Genomic DNA, 26722 nt, shown 5'->3' on the forward strand with positions numbered 1-26722 from the left:
GCACAATTTTTTTGATGTGTTTTTGTATCTGATTCGCCAGAATTTTATTGAGGATTTTTGCATCTAGGTTCATTAGAGATATTGGTCTGTAGTTTTCTTTCTTTGAGGTGTCTTTGTCTGGTTTCAGAATCAGGGTGATGTTGGCCTCATAGAATGAATTTGGAAGAGCTCCCTCTTTTTCTATTTCCTGAAATAACTTGAAAAGTATTGGTATTAATTCTTCTTTAAAGGTTTTGTAAAACTCCGCTGTATACCCATCCGGTCCTGGGCTTTTCTTGGTTGGTAGTCTTTTGATTGCTTCTTCTATTTCATCCATTGATATTGGTCTGTTCAAATTGTGTGTATCCCCCTGACTCAGTCTGGGCAAATCATATGACTTAAGAAATTTATCGATGTCTTCACTATCTTCTATTTTATTGGAATATAGGTTTTCAAAATAATTCCTAATTATCTTTTGTAATTCTGTAGTATCTGTTGTAATGTTGCCTTTTTCCTCCCGTATGTTAGTAATTTGAGTTCTCAGTCTTCTTCTCTTTGTTAGCATGGCTAAGGGTCTGTCAATCTTGTTTATTTTTTCAAAGAACCAACTTTTAGTTTTGTCAATTTTTTCAATAGTTTCTTTTGTTTCCATTTCATTGATTTCCGCTCTGATTTTAATTATTTCTTGCCTTCTGCTACATTTGCTGTTGTTTTGCTCTTCCTTTTCTAGGGCTTTGAGATGAAGTGTGAGCTCATTTATTTGTTGGTTTTTTCTTTTTTTGAGGAATGACCTCCAGGCGATGAATTTCCCTCTTAAAACTGCTTTCATTGTGTCCCATAGATTCCTATATGTTGTGTCTGTATTTTCATTTATCTCTAAGAATTTCTTGATTTACTCCTTTATGTCTTCTGTAACCCATTGATCATTCAGTAACATATTGTTCATTTTCCATGTGATGAAGGATTTTTCCTTCCTTCTTTTATCATTGATTTCCAGTTTCATTCTATTATGATCAGATAAAATGCATGGTATTATCTCCACCCCTTTATATTTACTGAGGGTTGCCCTATGGCATAATATATGGTCTATTTTTGAGAAGGATCCATGTGCTGCTGAGAAAAAAAGTATATCCACATGATGATGGTTGATATATTCTATATATGTCAGTTAAGTCTAGGTTATTGATTGTGATACTGAGTTCTATAGTTTCTTCATTCAACTTTTGTTTGGAGGATCTGTCCAATGGTGAGAGAGGTGTGTTGAAGTCACCCATAATTATTGTGTTGTGGTCTATTTGATTCTTGAACTTGAGGAGAATTTGTTTTATGAACGTTGCAGCACCATTATTTGGTGCATAAATATTGATAATTGTTATGTCTTGTTGGTGAATGGTTCCTTTTAACAGTATATAATGTCCTTCCTTATCCCTTTTGATTAACTTAGTCTTGAAGTCGATTTTATTCGATATGAGGATGGCCACCCCTGCTTCCTTACAAGGACCGTGTGCATGGTATATTTTTTCCCAACCTTTCACCTTCAGCCTGTGTATGTCTTTTCCAATAGATGTGTCTCATGGAGGCAGCATATTGTTGGATTTGTTTTCTTAATCTATGTTACCAGCCTATGTCGCTTTATTGGAGAATTTAAGCCATTAACGTTTAGAGTAACTATTAATATATGGTTTGTACTTCCAGCAATGTTTGATTATTTATCTTTTTTTTAATTTAGTTTGTTTCTCCATGATTAGCTTCCCCCCGCCCTCGGTCTTTACTGAGGCACTTCCCACTGATGGTTTTGGTTATTGTTTTTTCATTTCTTCCTCGTGTAGTGTTTTGCTCAAGAAGCTTTGCAATGCTGGTTTTCTGGCTGCAAATTCTTTTAGCTTTTGTTTATCATGAAAGATTTTTATTTTATTGTCATACCTTAAGCTTAATTTCGCTGGATACAAAATTCTTGGTTGACATCCATTGTCTTTCAATGTTGGAAATACGTTGTTCCAGGATCTTCTCGCTTTCAGTGTCTGTGATAAAAAATCCATTGTTAATCTTTTTGGTTTACCCCTGAATGTAATCTGCCTCCTTTCTCTTGTAGCTTTTAATATTTTTTCTTTGTTCTGTATATTGCATATCTTCATAACAATGTGTCTTGGCGTTGGTCTACTGTGATTTTGTATGCTCGGTGTCCTGTATGCATCTACAATTTGTATATCTGTTTCCTTTTTTATTTCTGGATAGTTTTCTATAATTATTTCATTCAGCAGGTTGCTCATTCCCTTGGTTTGAACCTCTATACCTTCCTCTATCCCGATGACTCTTAAGTTTGGTTTTTTATGTTATCCCATATCTCCTGGATGTTTTTCTTGTGATTTTTTACCAGCCTTTCTGAGTTGGCTAGACTCTTTTCAAGATGATATGTTTTGTCTTCATTATCTGACGTTCTGGTTTCTACTTGCTCCACTCTGTTAGTGATACTCTCATTTGAGGTTTTAATTTGGTTTATAGTTTCCTTCATTTCTAGAATTATTGTTTGATTTTTTATATAATCTCTATCTCCTGATAAAAATGCTTAACTTCTTCTTTTATCTGTGTATTTAATTCATTTTCAATGTGTTCTTTCACTGTTTGGATTTGCTGTCTCATATCCTCTTTAAGGTTCCATTCCATCTGTCTAAGGTATTCCTTGAGTTCTTTATTTGACCATTTTTCTGATGCCTCTAGGTCCTCCTGAATATTTAGGCTGTCCTGCATTGTTTGTACTCCTTTTCTTCCTTGCTTTTTCATGGTGCTAATGTTACTTCTTGTTCTGTTTGACTGCTGAGTTACTGTTTATTCCTATAAATTTATTTGATGCTTGGGAGGAAAGGTATTAGAAGGGGAAGGGGAAAAGTCACTAAAGAGAATGAGAGTAAGCAGATAGAATTCAAGGAAGGGGGAATAAGGAAATTGAAAAGAAATGAAAAGACAAAAGAAAAAAATAGAAAATAAAAAAAGAAAAAATAATAATGAAAAAATTAAAATTAAAATTAAAAAAATAATACAAAAAATTTTAAAAAATTTTTAAAAACAACAAGAAAAATGAAAATGAAAAAAAACAAATTAAAAAAAATTAATAAATGCAGTCTTAGAGTTTGATTAACTTCTCTTCCAGTAGGTGAAGCTGTGCCCATGGGCCAAGCTTCTCCTCTCAGTACGCGGGAACCAATCACTGTGCAGCAGCTCCTCCTCCCAGACTGGGCGGGTTTCCAATCCTGAGTGCCTAAGGCCTTCTCTTGTGTCTAGTCACTTCCCCACTTTTCTTCAAGCCAGGCCCCGCTCACCGGTGATGCTCAGCTACACGCCAGGTCTGCTGCTCCTGGAAGCCCTATTTTCATGAACAACTGGGCACACTCTCCCTGTTTGCCATTCCCTCAGACCATAAGTTTGTAGAGCTTGGGGCTGAGAACCCTCAGCGAATTTTGCTTGCCCTCCGGTAGCCACGCCCCCCCCGTAGCTGGTGCAAGAGACCTCAGTTGTCAGCACTGGTGGGAGTGGTAGCCGGCAGTTCCGTGCCGCGGGTCCCGTGCCACTCCTGATTCCCTCCATCTGGCTATCGCGCTCATGGGAGAGCTGGGATGGGCCCTTAAGGTTTCCCTGCTGTGTGGAGAGGGAAGGCTAGGGGGTTACACACCTGTTGCCGCTGATTTCAATGAAGTTATCTCCTCCGCCGCATTCTGGTGACGTCAGTTCTCTGCCATGGTGGTATCCCATGCAAATGGCAACAGTTCGTTCCCTTCGCTGGGTGACCAATGCAACGGGTGGGTCCTGACTGGCTCTCCCAAGCCCCGTTTCAATCCTGTGGCCACTTCCTATGAAGGCTCGGTTGGCATTAACCTCCGTAGGTTCAGAAGGGCCGACCAGTTGTTTCAGTGGGATCCTTTAGTGCTGAGTCATAGCAGTTTGTCTGCGAGAAGCAGGCTAACGGGAGCTTGAATTCAGCCGATCCCGGCTCGGTGTGTGTTCTGAGAGGCCCAGACTGTTCGCCCCAGATCCATGTCAGCTCAGCATTGCCTAGTGATCCTGAGCAAACAGCATTTTGATGGTTTACGACTCCCTATGCCCGTGCAACTGAAGAGGTCAGAGACTTGATCTCTCCGCGCCCGCCGCCATGTTGGATCTCTGGACATCTTTATTTATTTTTATGTGGTGCTGAGGATCGAACCCAGGGCCTCACACATGCTAGGTGAGCACTCTACTGCTAAGCCACAACCCCAGCCCATAGGGACAGACTTTGATGACCAATTTCCTTGTGAATCATTTTTAACTCCCTCAGGAAGTCTTGAGTGATCCTCCCCCAATGTTCTTTGGTTTTATTGAATTCTTGTTAAATATGTTGAAATTGTCTGTTTACCCATTTGTGTCCTTAATAAATAGAGCTGGGTGTTTTTTCAGTTATCTATCTATGGCACCTGATAAATAATCTGTGCTTATTAGCTATTGAATGAAGAATGTTAATGAATATAGACACATTATTGAAGGATGAATTACATATATGGCTGAGATCCTGGATGAAGGAAAAGTTACGTGAAAACCTTTGTAAATTGTTTTTGTTGTGGTTTAAGATGATATGGGCTAAAGTTGTAGCTCAGTGGTAAGAGCACTTGCCTGGCACATGTGAAGCACTGGGTTCAATCCTCAGCATGGCATTAAAAAATAATGATAAATGAATAAAATAAAAAGGTATTGTGTCCATCTACAATTTTTAAAAAGGTGATATACTACATCCTGTCTTTCCCGAGGGTCCACTGAAATGAAACGATAGAAATACAAAAAAAGATCCTTTCAAAAGTGATGTTCCAACAATTGTCTGGAAGACAAAAAGCAGATATGAAAGCATGTTGAATAAAACTGGCGATAACATTTGGTCCAGATGTTAAAGAGTGCTACAGAGAATGTGCAAAACTCAGTCAGCTTCTGGAAACCTGAGGGATTCTCTGCTTGGAGTCTGTGTGTACTATGAATGGTAGGGATGGGAACTGAAGCAGAAAACAAGAGTTACATGATGATCTGCATCAGCAAGCATCCACCAGGACCTGCTACTGAAGGCTCTCCTCTGAGAAAACTGAGAATTATCTGAAAACAGCTAAGGTTTCTAATGTAGACATTAGACATTTCTATGCAAAAAAAAAATTCTTCCTATCATGGCATTTAAGAGTCTGCAATCTAGCTTTCTAATCCACCATCTGAGGTGGAACTGCCACTAAGATGCAGATTTTCATTAAAACCCTTATTGGGAAGACCATCATGCTTGAGGTTGAACCACTGGATACTATAGAAAATGTAAAAGCCAAGATCTAAGATAAGGAAGGAATTCCTCCCAATCAGCAAAGACTAATCTTTTCTGGTAAGCAAATGGAAGATGGGTGTATTTATCTGACTACAACATTCAGAAGGTGTCTACCCTCCATCTTGGGCTAAGGCTTTGTGGTGGTGCTAAGAAAAACAATAATAAACAGAAGAAAGGTTCAGTTACCTGTCCTGAAATACTGAAAGATGGATGAAAATGGCAAAATAAGTCACCTTCACCAGGGGTGAAGGTGGTGCTGGGTTCTTATGGCCAGCTACTTTGACAGACTTTATTATGGCAGGTACTGTCTGACTTACTGCTTCAACAACCCAGAAAACAAATAATGTGTATGAGTTAATAATTAAGACGTGAACGAATTAAAAAAAAAAGTTCACAATCTAATATCCTATTCTTGCCTTTCATCCCAGAATAAAGTTTATCAGTCCACCTACCCTGATGTTCCATAAACTGAGTCCTGAGTCCATGCTCCCATTCAGAGGAAAAATCTGTTATGAAAACAGACTACAAAACACAGTGGTAGAGAACATCCATTTCATTCCCCCAAACCTTTCTTAAAAATATGAATAAACAACCAAGGACCTTTAAGCATATGAATACAACCAACACAACAGAAGAGAAGAACCAAATGAACTAACATTAACAAAGTAGAAAACAAACAATAAAAACTGTCCCTGAGAAAGGTAGAAAAAAATTCAAGGAATAAAAAGATATTTTTTTACTCTAAAAAAAAAAATCTGATAACGTATTTTATTTAGAAAATGAGACACTTTAAGGCAAAAATAATCAAATATAAAGTAGGAAACAGAACAATCTTTCATAACAGGAAAGACAAACTAGGTGCAATGGTGCATACCTGTAGTCCCAGCAACTGGGAGACTGAGGTAGGAGGATTGCAAGTTCAAGACCAGCCTCAGCAACTTATAGAGGTCCTAAGCAACTTAGCACAACCCTGTCTCAAAAAATGAAAGGGGACTGAGAATGTGGCTCAGTAGTTAATGCCCCTGGGTTCAATTCCCAATAGCAAAAAAAAAAGAAAAAAGAAAAAGAAAAATGGTGGTGGATAAGACATAGAGTACTAATGTAAGATGTACAATATCCAAGGACCAATTCCAGAAATAAAAAAGTAAAGAAAATTATGAATGAAATAATAGAAATTTTCTGGGTGCTGAAAAGAACAAGAGTTTTCAGAACATCAAGAACAAAAGGAAAATCCTAAAGGTTTCTGTTCTGGCAGAAGGTTGAAGGGGTGGAGAGGAAATTAACTGCAGAGGAATAAGAACCAAATGGCATTTGATTTTTCAATGGCAAAGTGCAGATGGAAAATTATTTTCAAATTGGTATTCTATACTCAGCTAAGCTAGATTAAGGGCAAAATAAAGCTGTTTTCAGAAATGCAAGAGCTCAAAATATTTATTTCTCAGTCTTCCTCAGGAATTTACTTAAACAATGCACTTCGGCAAAACTAGACTGTAAACTAAGCAAGAGAAAAACAGGAAACAATGTAATTCCCAGTACACCACAGAAGAAATGTCTGAGATAATTGTTTTGCAGGCCTAAAAAGCATCCAGATTGAAACTGTTCTCACTTCTAGGCCCCAAAACCACATTATCTACAACCAGCTGTGAAACTCCACCTAAATGCATCACAGACATCTCCAATCTCTAAATTGAATTCATCTTCCCCCTTGCCACAAACACCCTCCTCATGCTATCTGTCCTTGTTGAGGATCCCACCATTATCCAGTTACCCAAGCCAGAAACTTGGGAGTGCCTTAGAAATGTCCTCTTCTCTTCTGATATGCAGAATGCCTCTTCATTCCAGCAGATCAGGTTTGTGACCACCTCGCCTTTCCTTTTTTTCCATTGCCCTAGTACAGATCCATTATCTTTTACACAGATCTTTCAATTGCATCTTACCTGATTTTCCTCCCTCTGGACTAGACACTTCCCCTTTGTTCTTTACACTACCCTAGAGATACCTTTCTAAAACATAAACCTGATTGTGTCAGTCTTCTGCTTAAAAACACTCCATTCCAGGTTCTCCGTCAGTTCAGAGGTGCCAGGAAGCATGTTCTCCAGAAATCAGTCAGGCCCTGCTTTGCATATAGGCAGGTTAGACTCTACCTTGTGGGTAACAGATTCACTGAACTCTTGAACAGCCTGAGTGTTTCTGGATTCTGGAGATGGTGGTAACTTGGCCAATAGCCCTTCTGTTCCCTGAAATTTCCTTTACATACAGACAAGGTAACCACCTAGCCTGTTTTTAATTGCTATCTATAAAACCAAAATCAGTACTTTTTGAGAAAATTCACTTCAAACTACACACAGGTTTTAGTGAGCTAATCTTTCGTGATTGTTGAATGTATATCTTCAGCACTAACTTATGTGTACTCTCAGCTCTGAACCCACATTTGTATTTGTCTGCCAAATATTCCCAGGTAGATATTCCATGGCAGGACTTACTAAATTCATCCTTAAATTTTGTTTTTCTATGTTTCCTTTTCTACCATCTGTCAGCTTCTCCTCTTTCCTTTTCCTTATCCTCTATTTCACCAAGTAGTTAGTGAGTCTAAGAAACAAGGAATTAAAACAATTTATATGCTTTCTATAGTACTTACAACTATCTTTAAAATTCCTTTATAAAGTCTTGGTGAGTCAGGTGTGCTGGCACATGGCTAATCCCAGCTACTCAGAAAGCCGTGGCAGGAGATTGGTTTAGATTGAACCAAGTTCAAGAACATCCTGGGGAACTTAGCAAGATCATGTTTCAAAATAAAAAATAAAAAGGACTAGGGATGTAATCCAGTGGTTCAATCCCTAGTACCCAAGTAAATAAGTAAATAAAACAAAGATAAAATTGTGATGAATAGAAATTCATACTATCCCCAAAAACTCATCAGAATAACTCTCCAGTTTAAAGCAAGATATCAATAATTTAAAAATAAATCAAGGTGGGCTTAATAATTAAAGAGTATATTAGGGATAAATTTAGTTCTTACAATTTTTTAAAATATAACAGCATGATCCTATAATAATAATTATGCAACTCATAAGATGTTATAGATTTTAGGCTTAGGGGAAATTACTACAAAATTTATATTTGATAAGAAAAATTGGTGCCTTGGCTCTTTCTGCTAAAGTCACAAATTATGTTTTACTTTTAAAATATTTTTTCCTTTTCAAAATTCAATGGAAATAAAAGAGAAAAATATCAAGTTTAATTGAATCACCAACAAAAAGAGGTTGGTAATAAAGGACAAATCATTATAAGAAAATTCAATAGATTTAATTTCTCATTAGTTCAATAATTACTCATTTTAGTATTATTAAATTTATTCAAAAGATTAATGAAAACTATTTCCAGTTAAAATATTATCATAAGAATTAAAAATTGGAAACAGAACAAAATGTATGTAAATTTCTTTGAGGAAGGTTTAGAATGAGTAACAAAGAATATTTAATAATGGAACTTCTGGAAACATCTTTCCAATTAACTATTTTTACAACAATAACCAAAACCTTAGATCTCTGGGAAGGATACAGAAATGCTCTACTGCACGATTTTCATTCTCTGGCTTTATTTAACATACTTAAGAAGAAAATGAGAATTGGAATTTTCTAACAACTTGGACTAATTTAACAAATGAAAAGCCAGAGAAAGGAGACAGAGGAATTCTAGGAAGTTAGCAATCAGAATGTCAAGTATGAAGAGACATCAGCTTAAGTAGATCTTCTAGGTCCCTGACTTATATAATAATTTTAACTAAATTATCTTTCTCAATTTCTAATTTCTATTTACATTTCTTAGCTATTTGGGGACAAGTAGTATTTCACTTTTTCCTCCTTTTCACTGTCTTATCCCAGAAATCTAAAGGTACTTATATGACTGTGAAGAGGAACCAGTTTAAATTTTCCTAATATTTTAAAAGGCAGAGAGGGAGACAACAATTGATGAGAACATTACTGAGAACTTTAAAAGGGAAGATGATATTGTGGATATCTTTAGCCTGAAAAGCTGGATGTAACTCTCCAGAAAGGATCTCATTCCTAACTTTGGAAAGAGACCAAGAACTATGTGTGTTACCTCCCAAACATGCCAAGCCCTTAGGTCAAACATTTCCAAATGTTCTAGTATTTTTCTCTGCTTACAACCTCTAACTCTAATTTGTTTCTTATTCTTTGACATTTGAAAATCATAAACTTCTCCTTAATGCATTCAAGCTTATAATCAAGTTAATTATTTCTCAACATATGAGATCCTTGAATACCAACATCTGGCTTTGTAATTTTGTATTATGAATTCAAATGATTTTGCTAAATTGTTTTATGCAGGAAATAACATATGCTTTTCTTTCTAACTCAAAGCCACCAACAGTGTTTGAGCCTTTTCTGTGACACTGGTATTACTTTATAACTATTTGTGATTTTGTTTATGGGATTATAAACTGTCTTGAGGGAAGGAGACATGACTTACTCACCTTTGTTTTCTACTTATAGCTCAGAATCTTGTCTACACAAGATTTCATATATTTAATAAATGACTTGAGTGATAGAACTATGCATGTGGAAATATATCAAATGCTTCAAGATTTTAAAATACAATTAGATCCCAGTAACAAAGCAGAATGTGTTAGTTATTTTCTTCCATGTACTCATCTGAGTTCTATTCTCTGCAACTTTTGACAAGAAATAGTGAATCTAAATTCTGCGCCTTCATTGTTTCAACTCATTCCCTCAAACTTGCATTACTGCCTCCTATTTGTCCTCCTACTATCCTCATCAGCCTACCACTTTCTGTTGTATACTCTTAGTTCTAATTCTTCTATCTTTCTGATCCTTCCCCATGAAGATTTATATTGCTATAGGTCTTCTTCTATATTGCTCTAACTGCTTTCAGTGGCAGAGATGTGAGTTGGGGGTTCTATCTAATAACACTCCTTGATATATTCTTACCATTATCAAGCCTTCTTTAGTCAAAATTTACCAAAATATACTTCTTAAGGACTGATGAAAACTCAATCAACAGAACTGCCAACTTTTATTCATATTTTATTTCTTCAGTAAACATTAACTAAGCTTGTTGTGTCTAGCATTACCTGCCATCGCCTAGAGGATAAAACCCAGGCTCGTTAGCTTTGTTTGATCCTGATTGTCCACTTCTTCTCTTGCTTCTCTCTGCTGCCACTTTGCATGTATCCACATCAAAATAACTGTGCCTTTGCATATGTTGTTCCTTCCACCTAGAAAGCAACTTCTTGCATCTGCCTGAGGGATCTCTACTCGGCTTTCAAGATCTGGATTAGATATTATTTCTTCTATGAATTCTCCCTATCTGGACACCTGACAGAAATAGTGTTCATCTCTCTCTTCTCCCACAGCAGCAGGACAGCTTCCATTATGGTTTTATCACATTGATTTCTATTTTTATCTCCATTTTCTCACTAGGCTAAGAGATCCTAAGAAAGCTATTGTTATCATGTTGTTCATTTGTTTCCAAAGCATAATATTGTTTTTGGCACATAGTAGGCATATAAAAAATTGAATGAATGAATGAACAAATAGTATTTCATCTACCTGCCATTTTCCAGAACTACCCCAGCACTTAGAACATAATTGTTTTATGGGGTCTAATAGAAAGGTCTATGCTGCTTCTTCTTTTTTTTTTTTAATACTATAATATAGCATTTCCCTCCAGTGTTTTCATTGTATTGTTTATAATTACCCTTAGATAGATTTTCATCTAGTCTTCTTTTCTTATTAATCTCTGCCTCTAGCTTTTATATAAATTCAGCAGTATTTATAAAGGTAGAAAAGAACAAATTCTGCTTCCTGTAAGAGCTACCTAACAATGAAACAGTTTCTGATAATGACCTAGAAAAGAGTCCTACCTATTCCTTCTTATAGAGGAAGGATAAAGCAAACCCAGCAATAAATAATAACTGATAGAGCTACTCCTTAGGCACATGCACTTTCAGGAATTAAATTTGCTATAGAAGTCCTTATAGATCTAAATCAATAAGTACCAATACCCATTCTCTTCTTCTGACAACAGATTGCAATTCACAGGAAGGAAGTTGAAGAATTAGAAAATATTATTCAAGAACTGGAAGAAGAAAATTTGGTGCTTATTGATCAACTGTTCAACTGTAGACTTGTGGATCTTAAAATACCCAGGTGAAAGTCATTAACATATCTAGAAAGTATTTGGTAAACATTTGTCATCTGTAAAAAAGTTCTGTTTTTTTAAAAGATAATTTAAATTCTCAGTGCTTCAGTCAGATTGCAATAATCAAAAAGAGAAGAACTCACAAAATGGCCACAATGAGGGTATAGGATTATCACTATTGACCATTGATTGGTACAGTGTAAACTTTGACTTATTTTTTCTACCAATGCATTATAGTCACAATAACACAACCATGAATATCACAACTGTCAATCTTCAGAAGCCTACACAGCCATAAAAATGGTAAAGAATTAAAGGTAGAATTAAACAGAGCAGCAGAAAATGTATGAGGTATAGCGTAGCACAGAGAGGGGTGAGGGGAGAACCAACTTTCTCTAAGCTTTTTGGAAGTGTTCTGGCCTTCTGGTTATCTCAGAATTATTTCCTCTGACAAAATAGTAAACTACTTTGGAAGTGAAGAAAACAGACTAGCATTCCAAGTCACATTTGTTCTTGTACCAGAGAAACCAAATATATATGTATATATGTATGTATGTATGTATATAATATATATAGTTAGCGATTTTTTCTTACCTGACCAAAAAAAGAGACCCTGGAATATGAAATTAAAATCAAAAGTAACTTTTATTCTTTGAATAGTCAGAAACAAGAAGTAATCTGAATTGTAGCATGTTTAGGAAGAGAGGGAAAATCACATAAATGGGTGTACATGTGTGAGTATGGGAAATAAATATTTAGATCTAGGAATTTGACATTAAGCTGAATACAATAGAAGCTAAGAAAAAATTTTCTCCCAAGTATTTCCCAATGCTGTGTGACATGGAAAAAATACATTCTGATACATGACGAAGTATTTGTTATTACAAACTTCCTATTTTGTTCCAAGAAAGGTAGATACAGGCAAGTTGTGGGTTCCTTATTTTCCAGGCTAAGCTATGGGTATATGGATATAAGATTAAAGAAATTGGGAGATAGTGTAATTCCTTTAAAGGCTGAAAGCTGTATAGGAGAAGATAGAGAAGAAGCCACCTGCCTCCCTTCCACAATTGTTTGCTGCTCCTGGAAGAGTAGATACCAATGTAGATGATGTAGATGGTGAAGCTGAATGAATTGATTACTAGACATCTGTACTTCCAGTCTCTTGCACTGATGCCCTGGAGAGCCCCTAAGGGGTAAATAGTGCCTGTCTGCTCTCCAGTAGGCAATGCTTCTGTAATCAGGTCTCTTAGCTCAATATTCCTGTCCTTCCTCTAATCCTCTGCTGCTGCTGCTTGCTGGCTTCTTTGTGATCACGTTTAATCTCTGCCATCTATTGCAAGTATGTGGCTTCTAACCACTGTTAGAACTGTTGTTAATTTTCCTGTTTTCTGAGTTGGTCAACCTTAGGAGGGAGCTACCTTCTAAATGGCCAGCTCCCACTTTTCTGCTTCAGTAAACCTAGTTTAGTATATTTGATTTGGTGCTGACATTGATATGAAGTTAGTAATAATCATAACAGACAGAATTCTTTCATTGACTGCAGAGGACTTGGCAAGGACAGAAAGCGATATGTTTTCTTTTCTTTTCTTTTTTTTTTTCCAGTGCTGGAGCACAAACCCAGGGCTTTCTTTGCACATGCTATGCCAAGTGCTCTGCCACTGACCTACGTTACCAGTTCAGATGTGAAACATTTAATGTGGATTTTCATTAACTTTTTTTGCTGTGTAATGTACAATTTAACTCTATTCTCTGTCTACTCCATGAAAATCTTTAGTATAATCCACATTGTTCACCAATGTATTAGGGATTTGTTTTCTTTAGTGAGAAACATGGAATTCTTGCTTCTAAGTCTTGCTTCAAAGTTGGAAAAGATGAAATCAATGAATTGATGAGCATATGCTGCTGCACCTCTCTGTGCTCTCCTTTTCAGAATGCCCCCTGAATTTTCAATAAGAAAATATGATTCCTTGAAAGCTCTATATGGCATTTCCATGAGATTTGCCTGAAAAGAGCATGAGGCAATGAGATCCTGGCAGATGTGCAAATCCCTTATACCTACATCACAGCAACTAAAGTAAATCCCTTAAATTAGGGGCTTTCAGTTAAAGAACATAAATAAAGTGTCATCCAGACACGTATGGCTCCAGCAAATACTGTTACATACAATGTGTTCATATTTAAAACATAAAGACAATTTAGTAGATTGATTTCACATTTAGCTCTGACCTATAGGCAGATATGTCTGAGGCAATAGAATTGTTTCCTGACTTTACCATTTCAAATAATTAAGACCTTACTAAATATCATAACCTTTATAAATATAGCTTTCTCTCTCTTAACAATTATTTTTATTGTCACTTCTGTACCACTATAGGGCAGTAACACTTGATAGTTCAATTCGCTGGGCTTGTAGCCAAAACATGTAACTCAGGGAAAGCCAGGACCCAGATGGCATCTTGGGTTCCAATGGTTCTCTTCATCTCAAATCCATCCCATTTAGGCCACTGTCATTCCTCACCTGAATTACAACAACAGCAACCTAACTGGTGTCATGTTTATTCTTGTTTCTGGAACTTTAAATGTGCTATTTCCCTATCTTAGAATGTTCTTCCCTCACTCCCAGCTCTTCCCTGGTGAACTTCTGGTTCTTCAAGACTCAGCTGAGGTTTTATCTCCTCCAGGAAACCTTCCCTATCCCCTAAGGTTAACTCAGATGCTGCTTCAGTCTTTCTGCTCCCCAGCATTCTCACACTATGCCAATGACCCATCTTGGTACAAACAATTATTCTAAAATACTGTAGGACTATATATCACCCACTGTGCCCTATACCTATGTTTATTTTCTGTGTGTCTCCAGCACCCAGGAGAGAAGTGGATACTAGTGAGCACATAATACAATATTTACTGACTGAAAGACTGTTTTTCTTGTTTGTTCTTTTAGGCGACTGTATCTTACTCAAGCAACTGGGCAGGAATTGCCACCTGAAGAAAAGTCTTTGGAATTTGCAGAACCATTTATAGGTATTATTTTGTCACAATGGTGTTGACATGTTTTTCTTTTAATTAGATAAATAGCTATTAAGCATATATTATAGGCAGCAACTTACACACAAAAAAAGAGCTATTCAGGGAATAGATACAGGCCAGCTCCTCTGGATTTCTCTCCTTATAATGCTTGAACTAATCTGTCTCCTCTCTCTCATGGCACTTTCTAATCAAATTCACCATGTTTCATAATGACTTAAAAATATGGTAATGAACAGTGAGGGGGTATTGCCTATATTGACATAGTTCCCAATTTAGCCACAGATTCCCAAATGATCTCTGTAACTTATTAGCTAACAGAAGGAATTACAATTTAAGAGTTCCTTAAAATGCCCTCCCTTACTTTAATCCATAATTTTTCCTTTCTAATCCTCAAATCTCTTTCAAATTAAAAATGTGACAAAGGATGTATTGCTTTGTCATAATTTTGTTTTTGTCAAATAAAGTAATTTATTTGCATTCATCCTAGAAGAAAAGACAAAAAAGCAACCCACAGAAAGTGGAGACATGTTGAGCTCATCATTTGGGAGTAGTATTCTCCATCTCAGTCATGAAGATGGTATCAGAGATGACCAGCATCTAAAGATAAGGGAAGAGGACACCTTATGCACAGAGTTTGGAGATTCTCATGTGAAATATTTACTATATGAAGATGAGCGGGATTTCAAGGTAAGATTCATGAGAACACAACTTTGACTACTAGGAGAAAGCTGTTTTATTAACTGAGAAAATTATCTTAAACCATGTATAATGAATCCTATTTGCAATTCTTACTAACTGGCCCATCATTCACATGTCTCATCGGATATTATTTTTGTTCCTACCCTTGGCCAACTTGCTTACATATATTCATTTATAGACCTCCATTACTAGAATACAATGTAAGTTATCTAATGTTGCATAATGAATTATTCCCAAACCTACCAGTTTAAAACTATATTTATTCTCTTTTGGGGTTTCTGTTGGTTAGGAATTCAGGAAGTACATTTCTTGATAATTCTCACTTGGGCCCTTGGGCAATTGTACACGGTCAGCTAGGTCTACAGTAAGCTGAAGGGTTGGTAGGGCTGAAGTATCCATTTCTGAGACGGATTACTTACATGGCTGACAAGTTGATGCTGGATAAACTGGGCATCTTAGTTCCTCTGAATAAGGGCCTCTCCAGTGGGTGCGAGTATCCCTTTGTTATGATGTATGGTTTCTCCTACAGTGAGCATAAGATAAAACCTGCAATGTTTTATATGACTTAGCCTTGAAAATCATATACTATCATTTCCATCATATTCTATTGCTTGATGTATGTTCCAATCAAGGAGAAGGAACACAGCTGTTACATCTTCATGGGGGAGGGTTACCATCACATTGTAGGAACAGCATGTGGGGTAGGACATATATTAGGCATCTTTGGAAAGCACAAACATTCACATATACCATCAGTTGAAGCCTAGATTATAAAGGCTTTTTATTTGAAGTTCTCTTTTTGGTATATTCTGGTTACCCTCATGTTCATTTATTGCTATTTTCCTCCTTGGTCCCACCAAAAATTTAAAAGTTCTTCTGGAATTTAAAGTCTGGTAGGAGAAAGAAGGATGCATAAAAGCAGAAGAAATGAAATAAATCATTATTTTAAGTAATTACAATTCAGTCCTTGCTACCATCAAGTGATCATTTAAAGACTAAAATTCAGGGGCTTAGGAAACAGCTTGGTGGTAGAATACTTGCCTCACATGCTTTAGGTCCTAGGTTTGATTCCCAGCACCATCAAAAAGATTGACGTTTTAGTCTACCATTCAAATTTCTCCATGTGGACCTTGAAATCATGAATTCTGGTATATCATGATGATCTCAGGCTAGAGGACAATTGTCTATACAATCCCCAAATTGGGGCTTGTGGCTGGGGATATGGCTCAGTGGTAGTGCTTACCTACTATGCACAAGGTCCTGGGCTCAATCCCCAGCATAGGGGGGCAAAAAAGAATTCCAAAGGCATTCTTTTAAATTTTTTACAATATTTTTTTTAGTTATAGATAGATACAATATCTTTTATTTATTTATTTTTTAATGTGGTGCTGCGGATCAAACCCAGTGCCTCACATATGCGAGGCAAGCACTCAATCACTGAGCTACAACCCCAGCCCCAAAGGCATTCTTACTGTTCATGAGTTTGTGGTACATACAAACTGCCATGGCCACTGTATGCAACATATAGACCTCCTATCTTACATTTATCTTAGCTCTAAAATTATATATTTTGAAAACTAAATACAACTCTACTCATTTTTGAGAAATAAACACTGCTTTCTTTTTTTCATTCAACCTTAATTCAAATAAATATTGAGAACCTCATTTCATGACAGGTACTTGTTAGATGCTTGGAAATTTAAGCAGGAGAACAGGAAAATAAAGTCTCAAAGATGCCTGTATAGTAGGCACAACCCCCAAATTGCTTAGAGGTTCATGGAAGACAAATAAGAATACCAACAATTACTACACAAGAGGAAATGTATCTCCTGTATCTGTGTCTCTGACGGGTCTATGTGCTTGTTATTGCAACCCAGCACTGGATACATGGACACTCAGGAAAGGTTTGCTGAAGTGTTAAAGGAATTCAAAAGCAAGGGTTACGGGTTGGGAGGTTTCCAAGAGGAAAGAATGTTGGGTAGTACCTGAGCTGGTTCAACAGAGTTTGGGGTTAGCTATGGAATGTCATATAAACTAGTTTTCTAATTCTGCTTATTGACATCTTAGACCAATTTGGCAAAATGTGGTAAGCTTTATTTATATGATATCCAAATATCCCAGGAAAACAGTGAAGAATGTGAAAAGTTGTCCAGTATTAGGATATTTAAAATATTATTTGCAGAATCTTCCCCTTGGTTCTTGAACAATACAGAAAAGTTTGTTGTGGCTATATCCTAGCCAGTTGAGGGCTATGCATACAGGGCCAACACTCTTTTTCCAATTAAAAGCCTGCAGTGGATTTCCCCTCTAGCCAGTATCCCACCTACCTCAATTCCCTATGAGACAAGAAACCAGCCTTGCTTTTGCTTTTTAGGATACTTACCTACTATACCCTACCAGGCATGTAAACTTACAAAGTGTTTTTTATTGAGTTTTCTTTTTTTTTTTATAATGGATTTCATATTTCATGTGTTACACAGCATTCAGGTAATAATGCAGAGGGCTATGGAATCTGCCAGTTAAAGGCCAACTATAATATAGAAAACCTAATCTTTCAACATTAACTTGCTAGATAACCACTCCTCTTGTGTTTCTTCATCATAGGATTTTGTAAACTTGGGCCCACTGTCCGTGAAGCTTATGAGTGTGGAGAGCAAGAAAATGTCTATTCATTTTCAAGAAAAGGAGAGTCCAGTCAAATTCTTTGAAGATGTCAGTTACCCAGAAAGCCGCATCACTTATAAGATGATGAAGTCTTTTCTCTAAAACTGAAAGTTGCAAAGTAAAAAATTTTCCTTATAAATGCTTTGGGAGTTGAAGTAACCAGTTGCCCATTTTACTTAGTTACACTTTGGTCCATTTTTAAACTTATCTCTAAAGGTTATAATTGTAGTTAAAATCAAATTTCAAGTATTCAGTCATTTATTTGCATAGCATTAATGTCAAAAATCAAAGTACACTTTGTATTTCTACACTGAAGTACTGAGAACCATGACATTGAATTTAAAGTGGTCTTTGAGGTTCCTTCCCACTTAAAAACTCACTGATTAACCTATGACTCCAATATGAACTAGATCAATTAGAAATGTTTCTAAGAAAAATTTCAAGGTTTGCATAGCATTGATTATACATATTTCCTTGTTAGGGTACTGAGAAGCCAGTCTATAATTCAAGCCTATTCTTTTTTTTTTTTTTAAAGAGAGAGTGAGAGAGGAGAGAGAGAGAGAGAGAGAGAGAGAGAGAGAGAGAGAGAATTTTTAATATTTATTTTTTAGTTCTCGGCGGACATAACATCTTTGTTGGTATGTGGTGCTGAGGATCGAACCCGGGCCGCACGCATGCCAGGCGAGCGCGCTACCACTTGAGCCACATCCCCAGCCCCTCAAGCCTATTCTTTAACCCTACTTATAATGAATATTAAAAATTTAGATACAAGTAAGTGAGGGAGTTTATTTTTTTTTTAAATAATCCATTAATAGGGGGATCTTCCCCTCACAAACTATATGGAGTCCAAACTGCTGAGTCCCTACACAAGGCAATCACCACTTCCCTCTGTAGGTACCATAAGCCACATGTAATGTGACATTGCACTCCTTGGATCATCAAGAGTAGATACTAACACTAAGTGCCATGTTTCTGTAATCCTTAGTGATGTAAAAAATAAACCCTTCCAGTCATCAATGGGAGATAACATTTTGGGTAAGAACAATTGTGTGTTCTTGTTACAGTTCCTAGTTCCTCAATCTTAAATGCTGCTAACAACACACTCCTTAGTCACTAAAGTCAAAAATACCCGACTGATTCAGTTTCCCCTGGTGGGGGGTGAGTAGTACCAAATTACCAACACCCATTGAATACTATTAAGTGTCTGTTTAATCCCCATTGTGTTCAGTTTTTCTGTCCCTTTCTACTATCTTCCAAGTAGCCCCATAAAACAATAGTAAATAAATACCATTGCTGAAAGTTTCCTTTACTCTGTGGTCTTGACTGGCACCTGACCTTGACTGATGCCTGGTTCTTCATTTGTACTTCTTTCAAGTGGATGGTATTTATTCTTCTATTCCTCCACATTTTCTAATGTCCATATAATTTCACCAGCTCAATGCCTGTTCCAGACAGCTATTCTGCAATCTCACATAAAAATATTCCTTTTGAAGTTGTATATACATGTAACCCTCTACCACTGAGATAGAAAAGAATAGGCAGTTGAGAGAAGATAAGGGATAATAAAGGTTGACCATAGGGTGATCACAAGAAAAGCCATTTTAACATGCCCAGACATGTTATGAAACAGTTCCCATTTCTCAAAAGGCATGTTTCCATCTCAGAAGAGCAACTTCATAATCTGGCCTGTGCCTGCTATGGTATAATTGAAACATCAAAAACCAATCAAGAGAAGCTGATCAACTTCTTCTTTTGTGCCTTTAGAAGAAGGAAGACTTACACAGCACTCTTGCCCCTCCCAAGCACGCTGCATCAGGATTTCTGAGTCTTTCACCTTCCTTTTAATAAAAATTCCTGCTCCCTGGCTTACCTTGGCATTCATGCTATTCATCCTTGGACTCCATGAAACACAAACCTGATCCTGACTCTTGCTGTTAACACCACTGTCATTTTGCTATAACTTGCTAACCCTTCTTTGTCACTTTTCTCCATGATCTTGAATTTAGCACCTGGTTCACAAGGCTCCTTTCTACTCTACTTCATGCCCTACTGTATCCAACTATGATTCTATTTGACCATTCCAGACCAACTCTTACTCTTCTGAGTCCCAAAGGGTGGCCTTTATGAACTACATCAACTGTCACCCTTGACTTCTAAGTTCCAATTTTTCCCCCCAGTGGGAAGGGTTCTGACAGATAAAAGAGAGGAAGAAGGGTAAGATTTATTCCTCTGGCTTCTTCTCTACAAGGTCATACAGGTTAGTGGGATCTCACTGCCAAAAGATACAACTCACTAATATAGCTACTCTTTTGTTTTTGGTCCTGGGGATTGAACTCAGTGCTTTACTGTTGAGTCATATTTCCAGCCCTTTTCATTTTATTTTGAAACAGGGTCTTGCTTATTTGCTGAGGCTCAAATTTGCAATTCTCCTGCCTAAGCCTCTTGAATCACTGGGATTATAGGTGTACACCACAGCAATAAGCTTGATACAACTTCTATTTAGGTCCAGTAACTGCTCCTTCCCTTTGCCCCTTCAGGCCCAGGAGTGGTAACAGTTTCCACCTGTTGCTATCCCAAGGGAGTTTCACCATATCTTTTAATTTCCCTTAATTCTGCCTACACCTTTGTATATATCCCTTTATTAAAATTTCCTTAAATAACCTGTTGGAATGTGCCCTTTGTATTCTGCTGGAAGAGGTGAAGGCTAGAGATATAGATCTGGAAACCCCAAAAGCAAAAGATTGAAATTAAGGCCATCAGGGGCTGGGGTTGTGGCTCAGAGGTAAAGTGCTCCCCTGGCATGCATGGGGTTCAATCCTCAGCACCACATAAAAATAAAATGAAGGTATTGTGTCCACCTATAACTAAAAAATAAAGATATAAAAAAATAAGGCCATCAAAGCCTAGGTATTACTTAAGGAGCAGAGAGTCAACAAAAGAGAGCAAAGATGCATTTAGGATTCTGTACCCTGCAGAGGTGGGGCTTGAAACAAAGGTATCCACTTCAAAAGATCTGAAAACAGGTAGACTGAGTCTAAGTAAAACTGCAAACTAGCTGTGAAACAATTCAAATTGTTTGCTTTGGGGGTGATTTGCTCCTTACTCAATATAATTAATAGAAGATATAAATTCTTTTCCTGTGTGGGGGGGAATTCAGTTTTACAGCTGGAGATGTAGTTTAGTGGTAGAATGCTTGTCTAGCATGTGCAAAACCCTCAGTTCAATTCCCAGAACTGGGGAGAAAAAAGACATTAAGTCAGCAGATGATCCAGATATTCAAGGGAGCAATCTAAAACTTTAAGGATGTTATTATAAATATAGTAAAAAAATCAAAGGAAAATAATGAAAATACAGAGAATTTCAACAGAAAATTAGATTCTATAAAACATCATAAAATGGGAATTTACAAAATAGAAAATAAATAAAAAGTTGTATGGGTTTAATGGTAGAGTAGGATCAGAATAAGCCAGGATTAGTGAGACTTGGGAAAAGTCAATATCTGATAGTATTCTCTCTAAAATCAAACACAATTTTAGAGAGAATAAAATACAGAAAAAGCAGAACAGAGTGGTAATGAAAATCTGGGATTAAACACTACAACATACATAGAGTTGGCCTGTGAAAATAAAAGATGAAGAAATAGTTGAAGACATAACACTTGATAGTTTTTCAACTATTAATTACCTTGATGAAAGACATTAACCTATAGATTCAAGATACTCAACAAACCCCAACCAGAATTAATGCCAAAATAAAACAGCAACAAGCTCACATAGACACACTATAATTAGATTGTTGAAATCTAAAGTGAAAGGTAAACCTTTATGGCAGCCTAAGAAAACAAATATATAACCTTCAAAGAACCAACAATAAGACTTTAAAACACAAAACTTTCGGTTGAAACTATGGAAGACAGAAGACAATGGGAGAATATCATTAAAGTTCAAAATTGAGAGTGGGTGGGAGAGTCAACCTAGACGTCTAAACACACACAAAAAAATTCTATCAAAATTAAAGTTCAAATACATTTCCTAACAAATAATAGCTGAAACAATGTCAATGATACACTTGAACTAGAAAAAAATATTGTAGGAAGTTCTTGAGGCTGCAGAGAAAGGATCCTAGATTGAAATATGAACCTGCAGGAAAGAATAAAGAGCAGAAGAAAATAATATTATTTTAGTAACTGTAATACCCAGTGCAGGGTGAATGTGGTTAAAATACTGTATGCTTCTTATAATGTTTGGAAAGTAGTGTAAATACTGGTTTGTGGTAAACAGTAATTTGAGAATGAAAATGCAATTTTAAGGGTAACCAATTAAAGAAAAATAAAAACAGTAATATATAAAAAGATAAACGATACAAGATGATGAGGTTGGATGGAATAATAAAAAGTACTTGGTTTATTTTTAAAAAGGAAAAGTTGAAACAGATAAAGAACAAAGAAGGCTGGGGATGTGGCTTAGTCGGTAACTCGATCGCCTGGCATGTGTGGGGTGCTGGGTTCAATCCTCAGCACCACATAAAATAAAGATGTTGTGTCCGCCAAAAACTGAAAAATAAATATTAAAAAATTCTCTCTCTCTCTTAACAAAGAACATGAATAGAAAACAAATAGCAAGATAGTATATTTAAACTAAATAATAGCAGTAATTATAATATATGTAATGGAATAAATAATCCAATTAAAAGGCAAAGATTTCTGAGTACACTAAAAAATCACTTATGAAGATACACTATAAAAGGTTTCACACAGATTGAAAGAAATTAAAGATTACAAAATACATACCATGCAAAGTCAACTAAAAGGAAGATGGTTTGCTAAGCTAATATCAGGCAACTTCCACTTTACAGTAAAATGCACTGAAAGAAATAGAAAATGAAGGAATATATTTCATAATGATGGGTCAGTCCATTAGGATGATTTAACAATCCTAGATTTGTATGTACATAGTCTCAAAATATCTCAAGAAAAATTTGTAAAACAAAAAAACAGATAATGAATTTAATATCATGCACATCTTAGGCTCAGGAGGCTGAGGCACGAGAATCTCAAATTCAAAAAAGCCAGCTTCAGCAATTTAGCAAGGTCCTAAGCAACTCAGTGAGACTCATTCAAAACAAAATCCAAAAAAAAAAAAAAAAAAAATAAGTATGGGGATGGGGTTCAGTGGCTAAGTATCCCTGGTAACAAAAGAAAAAAAAAAAGGAGACAAATATAATCTAACTTGAAGATCTTATCACACTTCCCTCAGTAGAACAATTAGACAACAACAAAAAATCATTAATGATATAAAAAGTGAAACAACTGTAGAATACACAGTTTTTTCACATGTACATTAAATATTTACAAAAATCAACCTGCAAGTCACAATGAACAGTCAAAAAACTGAAATCACATAGAAAGTGGGTTTTTTTGGGGGGTAGGGGAGAGCAGAATTGAACCCAGGGGTGCTTAAACACTGAGCCATATCCCTAGTCCTTTTTAAATATTTCATTTAGAGACAAAATCTCATTACGTTGCTTGGGCCTCATTAAGTTGCTGAGGCTGGCTTTGAACTTGTGACCCTCTTGCCTTAGCCTCTCAAGCAGTTGGGATTACTGGTGTGTACCACTATGCCAAGGTTAGAATGTGTTTTCTGACTACAATGGAATGAAACTAAACAGAACAGAAGACACAAACAAACCCATATACTTATAACCAGCTGATACTTGACAAAGGTGCCAAAAATATATGTTGAAAAAAATATGTTTTTTAACAAATGGTATTGGGTAAACTGGAAATCCTTATGTAGAATGAGACTAGATCCTTATCCCTCACCCTGCCCAGAAATCAAATCAAAATGGATCATAGGCAGAAAATTTGCTACTGCTATAAGAAAACATAAGGTCAACACTCCAGCATATTGGTGCAGGCACTGACTTTCTTAGCAAGATATCTAAAACTCAAAAAATAAAACCAAAATCAATAAGTGGTATGCCATCAAATTAAAAAAAGTAAATCTCTGCACAGCCAAGGAAATTATTTAAGAGTGTGGAGAGCGTGCAGAATGGGAGAACATCTTTGTCAGCTGCTCCTCTGACAGAGAATTACTATCTAGAATATATAAAGAACTCAAACTTAACACCAACTAAACAAATAACCCAATGAATAAATGAGCAAAAGAATTAGACATTTCCCTAAATAGAAACACAAATGGCCAATAAATATGTGAAAAAAATGTTCCACATCTCTAGCAACTAGGGAAGTACAAATCAAAAACTACTTTGAGATTTCATCTGACTCCAGTCAGAATGGCAATTATCAAGAATGCATATAGGTGTGTACACAGTTGCTGTAACAATCCCTGCAGCAGAATCTGTTTGCAGTGCCCTTCAATTTTAAGAAGGCAAACATGACATCAAGTGCCTAGTGAAAAAGGATGAGTCCTAAGCCAGAGCTTACTGAAGAGCAGAAGCAGGAAACCTGGGAAGCTTTTGATCTCTTTGATGCTGAGGGAACTGGGACCATAAATGTTAAGCAACTAAAGGTGGCAATGAGGGAGGGCCTGGGCTTTGAACCCAAGAAAGAAATCAAGAAAATGATAGGTGAAATTGACAAAGATGGGACAGGAAAAATTAATTTTAGTGACTTTGACTGTGATGATCAAGAAAATGTTTGAGAAACATATCAAAGAAGAAATTCTAAAAGCTTTCAAGCTCTTCAATAATGACAGTTTTAGAAAGATATCATTCAAAAATCTAAAGCTGTGGCCAAAGAGTTGGGAGAGAACCTGACTAGTGAGGAGCTACAGGAAATGATTGATGAAGTTGATCGAGATGGAGATGGAGAGATCAATGAGGAGTTCCTGCACATCATGAAAAATACCAGCCTCCATTAATATCAGTGTCTTCTGTTCTACTGAAAGCACTCGTGACTAGATTTAGTGCCTGCCATTGTGTGAAAACTGGCTTTTGAGAACACAACCCCCCACCACCCTGTACAACTTCCCTCATGACCTTGAGTCTATTTTAGGTTTTTGTAAAAGTTCTTTGATATTAAAGTTCTTTTTAAAGTGACCTACCAATTAGTTTAATTCTTTTTTTTAATAGGTTTTTTTCTCAGCCCATATTAGGACTGATTTTTTTTTGAGAGAGAGAAAAAAAATTTAATATTTATTTTTAGTTTTCGGCGGACACCATATCTTTGTTTGCATGTGGTGCTGAGGATCGAACCCGGGCCGCACGCATGCCAGGCGAACACGCTACCACTTGAGCCACATCCCCAGCCCCTAGTTTAATTCTTGAAAGCACATTAGAAGTGGAAAAAAGGGGCTTAAATTTTGACTGCTATTTCACCTTGCTTCACGTTTGTCATGCATTTCCACATGGATACAAACACAAAACAACTTCTTAGAAAAGTACATGTTGTACTTCTGTCACCACAGCAGTACAGCAGTGGTCATTCTTCAGTGGTTCTGATTGTTAGTTGACATCTGTGTGTGGTTTTCTTTTTTAGTAAACTCTTTCTCTGGCATTTGCATGTATGTTAATGCTATATTTTTGGTCTGAAAAATAAAACCTTTCTTAATCTGAAAAAAAAATACAAATAATAATAAGTGCTGGCAAGGATGTAAGAGAAAAGGTATACTCACACATTGTTGGTGGGACAGCAAATTAGTTCACTCACTCTAGAAAGCAGTGTGGAGACTTCTCAGAAAACTAGGAATGGAACCACCAAATGACCCAACTATCCCACTCCTTAGTATTTATCCAAAAGAACTAAAATCAGCATACTATAGTGATAAAGCCACTTCAATGTCTACAGCAGCACAGTTCATAATAGCCAAATATGGAATCAGCCCAGATGCCCAAAAATATATGAGTGTATTAAGAAAATGTGATATATATAAACAATGAAGTTTTATGCATCCATAAAGAATGAAATTATGGCATTTGCTAGTAAATGAATGGAACTAGAGAACATCAGGTTAAGTGAAACAAGCGACACTTAGAAATTCAAGGGTTGAATGTTTTCTCTCATGTAGAAGATAGGAAAAAATAAGGGAAAGAAGCAGGGGGGATCAGATATCATATAGGGAAGGCTATCAGACTACAAGATCAAGAGGTAGAGAAGGGGGTCAGGAAAGGAGAGGAAATGTGGAATGAATTTAACAAAACCATGTTATATGCATATGTAAATATACCACAGGAAATTTCACCTGTGTTTGTGTGTGTGTAAAGCACCAATTAAGGATGGATAAATGGATGATCAAGGGGAGAATCAGTGGACTGGGGGTGGGTAAGAAGAAACATGGACTGAAATGGAGTGAGTCAGATTCCAAGCAGGTATGATTTTGTCCAGATGAATCCAGCTACTATGTATAATTATAATGCCATAATAAAAAAAAATGGCACAAGGAAAATTTCAAACCCAGATGACCATACTTTTGATTTTTCTAACATTCCAGAAAGAAATTAACACCAAACATATACAAACTTTTAGAGAATAAGGAAAAGTAAACAAATAATTTTATAAGGTCAAATTAATTATAATAACAAAACTGGGCAAAGGCATTACAAGAAAATAAAATTGATTACAGGTCAGTATCTCATGAATATAGATGCAAAATACTAATATATAATGACAGAAGTATAGTGGTCAGTTTTGTGGTGGGTAATAAATAGAATCAGACATAAAGAAACTTCCTATAAACATGATCTGAGTGGCAGTTAACATGGGTGTGTTCTTTGTTTAACAGTCATTAAACAGGACAAGATTTGTATATCCAGTGGATATATATTTTATACTTCAAAAAAATCTCAAAAAATGGTCCCTTAAATACTCATATTCTACCCATGCCA

At 36.3% G+C, this 26722-nt stretch overlaps 1 protein-coding gene and 2 pseudogenes across 2 annotated transcripts in view; all 3 read left to right on the forward strand.

Moving 5' to 3' along the window:
* Ccdc83 (coiled-coil domain containing 83) overlaps window positions 1-17980 on the forward strand; it is a 50134-nt gene extending 32154 nt beyond the window's left edge. The window contains exons 7-10 of one of the 2 annotated variants that reach the window (XM_026384741.2): window positions 11375-11496; window positions 14430-14509; window positions 15003-15202; window positions 17819-17980. In XM_026384741.2, the coding sequence (XP_026240526.2) occupies window positions 11375-11496; window positions 14430-14509; window positions 15003-15202; window positions 17819-17980 (564 nt within the window). The remainder of the gene's footprint in view (window positions 1-11374; window positions 11497-14429; window positions 14510-15002; window positions 15203-17818) is intronic. The other variant, XM_026384742.2, reaches the window with a different exon arrangement.
* Window positions 5221-5646, forward strand: LOC113179956 (ubiquitin-ribosomal protein eS31 fusion protein pseudogene; annotated as a pseudogene).
* A 737-nt stretch (window positions 17981-18717) lies between the features above and the next one.
* Window positions 18718-24759, forward strand: LOC113179917 (centrin-1-like; annotated as a pseudogene).
* The last annotated feature ends 1963 nt before the right edge of the window (window positions 24760-26722 follow it).

Source organism: Urocitellus parryii, chromosome 4 (assembly GCF_045843805.1).
Source record: "Urocitellus parryii isolate mUroPar1 chromosome 4, mUroPar1.hap1, whole genome shotgun sequence".
Classification (NCBI taxonomy): Eukaryota; Metazoa; Chordata; class Mammalia; order Rodentia; family Sciuridae; genus Urocitellus; species Urocitellus parryii.